This window comes from Mesoplodon bidens, assembly GCF_964165515.1.
Source record: "Mesoplodon bidens genome assembly, chromosome: 19".
NCBI lineage: Eukaryota > Metazoa > Chordata > Mammalia > Artiodactyla > Ziphiidae > Mesoplodon > Mesoplodon bidens.
In genome coordinates, this window is record NC_138179.1 from 28,164,055 (window position 1) to 28,173,512 (window position 9,458).

The 9,458-nt window shown below is 45.0% G+C and overlaps 1 protein-coding gene across 16 annotated transcripts in view; it reads left to right on the forward strand.

The window, feature by feature from the left end:
- NCOR1 (nuclear receptor corepressor 1) overlaps positions 1-9,200 on the forward strand; it is a gene marked incomplete at its 3' end in the record, with an annotated part of 151,056 nt that extends 141,856 nt beyond the window's left edge. For all 16 annotated transcript variants that reach the window (XM_081220091.1, XM_081220081.1, XM_081220084.1 and 13 more), the window contains 4 exons: positions 2,351-2,404; positions 3,049-3,270; positions 5,808-5,987; positions 6,138-9,200. In XM_081220091.1, the coding sequence (XP_081076217.1) occupies positions 2,351-2,404; positions 3,049-3,270; positions 5,808-5,987; positions 6,138-6,337 (656 nt within the window). The remainder of the gene's footprint in view (positions 1-2,350; positions 2,405-3,048; positions 3,271-5,807; positions 5,988-6,137) is intronic.
- Between the last annotated feature and the right edge of the window lie 258 nt (positions 9,201-9,458).

Genomic DNA, 9,458 nt, shown 5'->3' on the forward strand with positions numbered 1-9,458 from the left:
TCTTCTTGATAGGAAAATGCTCTGTATGAATTGAAGAAGCCTACTTTATATTTTTCTTCTCTCTTCTAATGTTTTCCATTGTCCTTAGGCAGTAGCTCGGTCATCCATTAATTCGATAATCATTTATCGAGCAGGGTGCTCTGTTGGGTGCTTTGAGAATGACAGGTGGTCTCTACTCTGTGAAAATGTATATTGATACAAATATCTAACAGAAGGTAAATTTTATTAATGTCGTAAGGCAAGTACTAACAAAATTTGCTTTAGTTTGGGATTTCTGATTGTGGAAAGGGACAATTAAAGGGTTGTACTAAAGAACCAGTGGGCTCGTGGGACTCCAGGCACATTGGGTTCTCACCAGGAAGTAGAACTGAGAAATCCAAGCCCTGGGCAACCAAGACAGCTTCACTTCACCTCAGGGCTCCCACCGAGGACATCAGTGCCTTTACTCTGCAAAAAACTTCATGCTTTGAAACTTACTTTATCTCATCTCTCTGCTACTGTTGACATTAGTGACCCACTTCCCTCTTCCAGAAATACTTTCTTCTCTTGGCTTTCAGGTACTGCTTTCTCCTGTTTTCTTCTCTACTTCTTTGACCATTTCTTATGTCTCCTTAGAAGCTAGGTCTTGCTTTACCTGGCTCTTGGATGCTGGTTTTCCAGTTTCTCCTCTTGCACTGTATTCTCTGAGTCATTTCATCCACTCGGGCGGTTTGCACTATGTGCTGAAAACTCCCAAACTTGTATCTGGAGTTCAGCTTTTTCTACTAAGCTCTACTTACACATCTTTGCTGCCCTCATTGCTTCCTGAACGTCTTACTGGCTCTTTGAATGTCTAAAATGACTTCCCATGCCAGCCCTCCACACAGAGGCCTCTGGTCCTCCCCCTCCTCCTCCACGGTTCCCTCACGAGGCTCCACAAATCGCTCTCCCCGGGCGCTGTCCGTGGTCTTCACCCCGATGCTGCTTCCTCCTACTGTCACGTCAGCCTCAGCAGCTCCTGAGTGCCTGTCTGCCTTTCCCTCATTTCTGAGTAATTACCATGTCCTCTCGTAAGTCTGCCCATCTGTCTTACACCAGAGGCCCTCAAACTTCACTGCCCATCACAGTCACCTGGAGGGCTTGTTAAAACACGTGCCTATGGGGCTGCAGGAACCTCAGAAACCGGCACTTTACTAAGCTCCCCAGGTGATTCTGACCTGATGGCCTCAGAAAGTACCCCGCTGACCTGTGAGCTCCACAGGTGAAGGGGTGCATTTTAAGTCCAGTACCTTAGTGTTATCGTTGGTTGAACAGTATGAAATTGTCTTCATATGACCATTTTTTGATCAATATGAAGGTGATTTTATTATTCAGCCAAATAATCGCTCAGTAAATACTTGTGAAATGAATGAGTCCTATTCCCCAGGTTTTGTGGTAACTACCAGGCTGGGCCTACCACCCTGTGCTATTTCAAGTTCAGTTCATCTACCATTTCCTGACCTGTGAGGAGCCTGTACCGTGTGGTCCCTGCTGTGCAGTCTTCCTGGAGCTTCCTCCTCCCGCCCGGACAGTTTTCCCTGATCCCAGAAGTCAGTGTCTGGGCTTGCATGCGCTCCCCATCTGCACGGACGGGCCCCCCTTCTGGGGTCTTGCCCGAAACTGCACATTCTTCTCTGGGACACCGCTTGTTTATAGCCACCCACTTTACTTCCTACATTCTTTCTCTTTCAAAGTCTCAGCATCGAGTTGGAAGACGTGATGAAAACACCGTTTATGTTCCCAAATTCCTTCTATTTCTGGCACAGTGCTTTACAAGTAGCTCCCAGGTTGTCCCAGCTGTTGTCATTCAAGCTGAGCAAATGACAAAATGCACAGTTAGCAGGAATGAACAGAACCAACAGGCAGAATCTTTTATCTCATCCTGGGATCAAAAAAATAGTTTCCAGGTAACCACGGCAGGGACACACGTGGTCACGTGTTCATGCCGTTCACAGGGCACCTTTCCCCCGGATCTAATCTCAAACTCGGATATTTGCAGGGTCTTCTTAGAGTCATCGTCTCTTCCCCAGCGAGCCTGGGTTCCTGTTCTGAGGGCAGCTTTTCCCTCTGTGTGTTTTCTCCAGCACTGCAAAAGTTCCTTTCCTTCCTGGGCTATATTATAGTACTCCTGTTCTGATTTCTTACTTTCTGATTTCTTTAAAAAAAAAAATTTTTCTTTCACTTTATCTTCACTTAATGGGTGAAAAATAAAGTTGAGATCATGGAAAATAAGAAGGTTAATTTTATTGTAGGATTTTTTTTTGAGGCTGTATCTCTTTCGATGTACGTGATTATCACATCTCAATTAACTTGAATGTTTGTTTAAATACAGCAGCTGCTCAGCCAGGAACTGAGATCTTTAACCTGCCGGCAGTCACCACCTCAGGTAAGATTCAAAAGACATTGTTTGCCAATAGGAAACTGGTACAGTAGCAGTCGGTCCAGCAAATAGGTATTGAATACCGACTGCATACAGGAAACTGCTCCAGGAAAGCTCATCATTTAGTCAGGGAGGGAGGGAGTCAGTGGCGGTAAATAATGAGTTGAGATTCAGTAAGTACTTGTTGAAAAGATAAATGAAGGGGCTTCCCTGGTGGCGCAGTCCGCCTGCCGATGCAGGGGACACGGGTTTGTGCCCCAGTCCGGGAAGATCCCACATGCCGCGGAGTGGCTGGGCCTGTGAGCCATGGCCGCTGAGCCTGTGCTCCGCAATGGGAGAGGCCACAACAGTGAGAGGCCCACGTACTGCAAAAAAAAAAAAAAAAAAAAAAAAAAATGAAGAAAGAGAATCAAAACTATTAAAGAGCTAAAAAGAGAAGAAAGCCATCCTCGAGTAACTCTCACACAAGTGGGTGCCTGATTTAACAAAGAAAAACACATTGCCTGTGAGTTACGCTTGCTGGACTTAGCCGGCCTCCGTGTGGGCTCTGTGTTGTAGGCACCTTGCCAGGTGCTGCGTGTCCTGGGGGGGCTCCTGTCTCCCAACCTGCCCTTGGAATCAGGCAGAGGCGTCGTGCTCGTCTTTTGCAGGCTCCGTGAGCTCCCGAGGTCATTCCTTTGCTGACCCTGCCAGCAACCTGGGGCTGGAGGACATCATCCGGAAGGCGCTCATGGGGAGCTTTGAAGACAAAGTGGAGGACCACGGGGTCGCCATGCCCCAGCCCCTGGGGGGGGTGCCTGGTGGTGCTGGCACCTCAGTGGTGACCAGCGGTGAGGCCCGGAGAGAGGAAGGGGACCCGTCACCTCATTCAGGTAAAGGGCTCATTTCCGTGCTCTTCTGCCGCCTTTCCCAAGAAAAAGCCAATTTATACCCCAAGTTCTAACGGACACTAAGAGATTTCATTTATGTGCTCAGAGTCACCTCGGAAGGTTTCAGTTACTTAAACCAAGTTTTTTTTTTAACCTGCTCAGACATGTTAGTAATACGAAATTTAAAAGGATGAAAATTTTTACCCAGAAAGTCACCCTCCAGCATATCAGTGTTTATTTTTGCTTGCATCTAGTCCTTATCTGTACACGTACATTGTAATTGTAATACAAGTGCAATTTCATATTCTGCTTTTGAATCAAAGTAACTTACGATTGAAATAAAAATGACAGGCTCAGTATAAAAGAATTTTAAGCCACAGAATAGAGTAAGGGAAAAAAAGCAGATCACATCGTCTAGAAAGCTAGTGTTGTTTATATAAAAGGACAGCTTATTGGAATGAGATAATTTTATGCATCCTATTAAAAGCAAGCACACAGGGCTTCCCTGGTGGCGCAGTGGTTGAGAGTCCGCCTGCCGATGCAGGGGACACGGGTTCGTGCCCCTATCCCGGAAGATCCCACATGCCGCGCAGCGGCTGGGCCCGCGAGCCATGGCCGCGGAGCCTGTGTGTCCGGAGCCTGTGCTCCGCAACGGGAGAGGCCACAGCAGTGAGAGGCCCGCGTACAGCAAAAAAAAAAAAAAAAAAAAAAAAAAAGCAAGCACACAAAAACCAGGACTCTACTCTTTATATATGTATATATAACCTTTTTTCTTAATCTTTTGAGAATATCTTTTATACCTTAAAAACTACCTGAAGGTCAGTAACATTTTAAGTTTAGTTTATTTTCCTGTTATGGTCAAACAAACGATCTCACTAAGGTTAAGAAAAAGATAAAGAGATTAGGGGGGTTAGTTATTTATTTTTACACATATATGTTAATTTTAGGACAGTATGAATTTATTTTCTGCTCTAAAAGATGAGCCACTGTCTCCCACCTCTGCTCTAATCTTCCGATTTTTATTGATTTTAAGTGTGTTTTAAGGTTGTAGTATTGGTGACTTACACAAATACAGTTATCCTGGTTACATAATCTTTCTATTATGGCGTTTCTGGTAAGGTTTTCACACCGTTTTCTCCAAAAGGCTGCTGTATCCTGAGGTGCATGCTCGACAGTGTCTTCTTGCTGCCTTTATGTTTGAGACAGCGGCTTGGCAGGTTATGATATTCAGCATGTACTTTTCTCAAAACATCCCGTAGACACTGTTAGGCTTTTTTCTGGCATTCATTGTTGTATAAAAAATAAGACCAGATGTCTCCCCCCCACCTTTTTTTGGTGGTGACTCTCTGCACAAAGAATCCTTTTTTTACCTCGATTTCAATAAATTTATCATGAGTGTGTTAGTGTTCCTCGTCCTGTTGATCACAGGAGGGTGTTTGCCCCTTCAGGTTGATTTCTGCATTCAGGGAAATGTTCCTCTTAGTTATTTTCTTTCTTTTTGGGGCCCTCCATTTCAGAAAGAGTTACCTTTTTGCTGGATAGTCTTTGTTCTCTCTATCTGTTAACCTTCTAATTATTTTAGTCATCTTGATCTTTTTCTGTTGCTTTTACTGTCTCTCAAATTTTTCCTTTGCACTAATAATTCCCTTTCCCTCGTGTCAATTCTGACCCTTGCTGTTCTTTTGTTTCCTAAGCCCTTTCGCCCCTTTCGTTTTGGTTATCTATTCTTTGAGCTTCTTTCTTAAACTGGCCTCATGTATTCCGAAGTTTTCTCTAGTGTTTGAATCACCTTCCCTGCCCCCGCCCATTTCTTTATTATATTCTTTTCCTTATCATCAAGGATTTGCATTTCTTCTTTTTCCAGATAGTTGGAGGGGTCAAAGTTGCTTTCTGTTCCTTTTTTTCTGTACCTCGAAGGACTGGGGGCAGGGTGAAACTGTTCTGCTAGGGCTGAGGAAAACATTTGCTGGTGACCTGGACTCTGTTCTCTTCTGAGATCTTTTTAACGTTTTGTTCTAGAGCCCACTTGGGGCTTCCCACTCCTGTGAACTTCTGCTGAGTTCATCAGCTGTACAGCCTGGAGAAGCAGAAAGGGCCACCTTGACTTGTCAAGCTCTGCTGAGGTCCAGTAGTGCCCTGAAGGGGCTTCTGTTCTACAGTTTTATTCCTCCTCTGTAAACTGGTGGGGCAGGAGAAAGTGAGGATTTAAGATCTTTGTCAGCCAGCTTTCATTTCCTTAAGCAGTTTCTGTGCTCCAAGGCCAAGAAAGAAATGATGTTCCAGAAATGCTAGTTCCTTGATTACGTTTCTGAGTTTATGGCATGAGGACGTACCCCTTTTTGACTTTAGCTGCTCTAAGTAAATTCTGGCTTTCTTTTAAATATTACTTTTTTACTTCATTAGGCGCTAGGATTTGGATTCTTCATGCTACCATTTTGCTTCCTTCACTTAGCATTAGATAATCATTAGCATTTTGGTAGATTTTAAAGTTGAGAACATAATTACTAAATATCAGCAGTAATAATTTATTTCACTTTTAGGAGGAGTTTGCAAACCAAAGCTGATCAGCAAGTCAAACAGCAGGAAATCGAAATCTCCTATCCCGGGGCAAGGCTACTTGGGAGCTGAACGGCCCTCCTCAGCCTCCTCTGTGCACTCAGAAGGGGATTACCACAGGCAGACGCCAGGCTGGGCCTGGGAGGACAGGCCTTCCTCGACAGGTGAGGAGCTGCTGAGAGTCTGAAAGCAGCCGACATCAGTGCCTTGGTTAGCGCTGCTTCAAACACCGTTTCCATTACAGCCTCATTAGGGGGTTCCACTGTCCAGAACAGAAGCGGAACGCGTATAACCTAACCCTCCTTCTCCCGCAGGCTCCACGCAGTTCCCCTACAACCCTCTGACCATGCGGATGCTTAGCAGCACACCCCCTGCGCCCGTCGCCTGTGCGCCCGTCGCCTGTGCACCCACCTCTGCCAGCCCCGCCACCCCTCACCAGCCGAGCAGGATATGGGATCGGGAGCCAGCCCCGCTGCTCTCCGCGCAGTATGAGACGCTGTCCGACAGCGACTGACCTGCGGGAAGGGGGTCCTGGGGCCCCTTGGGCGGGAGAGGGGCTCTAGTTTCTGGTGGTTTCAGTTTTAATTGCAGGCCAAAAGCCTGCCCTCCTAGGACTTGTGCCCAGAGACTTTTCAGGAGAGCCTGGGCCACAGATGACGACGAAATGATGGAAGTTTATTTCAAGAGTCAAATGAGGGGAAAAGGCTGCCCTGATACAGGCAGTTCAGTGGATCATAATAATAGTGGAGGGTTGGAATGTAGAGTTTTTAAAAAGTGGATAATTCCTGTTCTTACATCTGTTTGTAAAGAAAATCATAATGTCTTTAAATCACTCTTGTGTAAATAGATGACCTTTTTGCAGTGTTTCCCCTCACTCTAGTATCTCGTGTACTTATATTCAAATCAGCGCATCAACTCGGGGGGTAATTTTTTAAAATCTCATCTTTTTAACCTTTGCCTTCTAAACAACCTCATACAGCCCAGTTATACAATGTTGGCTGTCACGGGCATTGTACTTTTATCCAATTTTGTTTCCTCCAAACTCAGATTCCCAGTGATGTTTAAAATCTTGTGATAAATGTTTAGATTTTTAACACAGACCCTGTCATAAAATCTGTACGTTAACGTATTAGGGTCAAAAGGAGAAACAAAATTCTGCCATACTGTAAATTTCCAGTGCAGGCTTTAATTTTTTTTAATTAGAAGCACTGAAAAAATAGTACTGCATGGGTATTGTTATAGTTCAGTTTTTAACGTTTTAAAGGCTTATTTGAGGCATACCTCACTGTTATGCACACTGGTAATTAACCACGCCCAAGAACTCCTTTTCTCCTGCATTTGATGCAGCCCAACAAAGCTTTTGTTTTGAAATAAATCTGACTGCCCTGTCCATTAGCTACAGTAGATTATTTGTGATTTAAGCCTTTCGGTGTCTCAGGTTTCAAAGGAAAAACTTACACTGTCCTTTAGTTTGATATCTATTACTGGTTGAGTCAGAAGGTTACAATCTGTGCAGAACCTCAGTGTTTCAGGCTTGCTCGTGCCGCATATCCTGGGCTCTCGTGGGAGCAGCCGGTCCTTTTCCCCTCGTGCCACCCTGTGCTTGCTTTCACTTTGATTCCTTGTGGGCAAGAGTTTGTCCGATGTTTTTATTTCACTGAATCTCAAGAAGCAAATAACTTAAAAGACTGAATTTTAAACCCATTATGGTACTAGAGGATCAGTCTTACCCTTCAATAATAATTGCTTGTTGAATTAAAAATTTTTTTTCATACAACTTTAACATAGCTTGAAGCATCCTTCTATAGCACACGGATGCTAATGGTTTTGGGGGAATGCCACAGAGAGAGAGGTCTCTCAGAACGATAAAAACTAGCACTTTTATAGACTCTTAAGTAGACCTGAGCTTTTAAGTGAAAGTACTCAAGCCTCTAAAGACAGCAGGTGTCCGACAACCACTGACTAAGCGCCTCTGTAGTGGACTGGACCTTGGTGTCTAGTCCCCTTTTTATAGATGTGGATGCAGGTTCAGTACCTTGCCCACAGTTAAATAAGCAACAGAGACAGGGCCACAGGCCGACACTTGTCTGAAGCTAAGGGAACTGTGCACCTGCGTATGCTTGAGGTCCTCAAAGTAAGCTTTAGATCAGGTGTAGTGGTCAAATCCCTACTACTTGGAAAGCTGGTACGACTTTATAAATACATAAAAAGTTTTAATGTGAATGAAAAACAGTAACTTAAGGTTTTTGCTTAAAATTTTGTTTAGGTACTAGTAATATTTTAGATTTTAATTATTTGTCAACAGTCCCAAAGAGATGATGCTGGTATTTTTCTATGACTAGTTCTTGAGAACACGTCAGATCAGAGCCCTGTGCGTCACCTGTGCAGCTCCACTCAGGACCCAAAGGGAGCCGCTGTTGACCACTCACCCCTCCTCATCAGAGCGCAAGTTGTTTTACTTCACCTGCTGTCACCTGGAGAAGAGATCCCGCAATGGGAGACAAAACCCATGGTCCCGCCTCGGTGCAGAACAAGGGCAGAACAGAGTGCAGGCCTGCGGAGGGGGCAGACTGTGTGGGAGGTGGAGGCCCACCCCGGCGTGACGTGACCTGGCCAAGTCAGCTGTGAACCGAGGCGGGATGCTGCGGGCTGAGACCCCAGGGTTCTGAAGCTACAGCCTGGCAAGTGACTTTTTTTTTTTTAGCACCCAGAACGAAGTTACAGTTCACAGAACTGTGACAGACAGCCAGTGTCCACCACGTGGTCGTGATGAGAAGATTCGTAGTGCTTGAATGCGGGTGTGCTGGGTGATTCTATCTTAAAATATCCATGCCCTGAAAGCTCCAGTGAGATAGTTCAAGTTTTTATACTACTGTGAACAGTTCACCTTTGGATTCAGCCCTGTCAGTGGCAGGCCAGTCCTCCTCGTTTTGCTGCCTGTAGTGACCGCACCGCATGCAGAGGGGCTTTCTGAAAACTCCCGCAGGTGTTCCGGGACCAGGAGCCGCATCACTGAGGAGGGTCAGAAATTCTCAGTAAAACCCGGAGCGAAAAACCTCCCTTTCAGTAACTCCTGCAACTGTGAGAAGGTAAAAACATTCTCAATGCAGAAGGTGAGTAGTCGACAGTTTTTTAAAGTCACAAATAAATGAAGACTGGTTGCACTGAAACTCAACGTGAGTTAAAGTTTCTCTCTCCAGAGTCAGACTTGAGTGATTAAAGGAATTAACTGGGTCGGAAAGTGGGAAGATGGATGCATCCACAATGTTAAGATAATAGTTTTAGTCTAATCCCTGTATTGTTACTTTTATAACTCTTTAGTAAATTATTTTTTATGAGAAACTCAAAGATTATGGAATACATACACTATTATTGCAGAGTGTCTAGTTTATTATGAAAGGATTCTCCCAGTACGTACACAGGAACCCAACTGTCAGTTTATCCCCCCCCGCCCCGCTGCCACCGCCACTGGCGTACCAGCAACAACAGGGTTCCTTCGTGGTACCTAGAAGAACCGCAGAACTGCTGGGGTGAAAACACCATCGATGCCCCGTGTTGTGTACTTTACATATGCTGAGGAAGTGTGATAAAGCTCTCAACACAGCAGCCTATCCAGGTAAGGTCATCCACCAAAT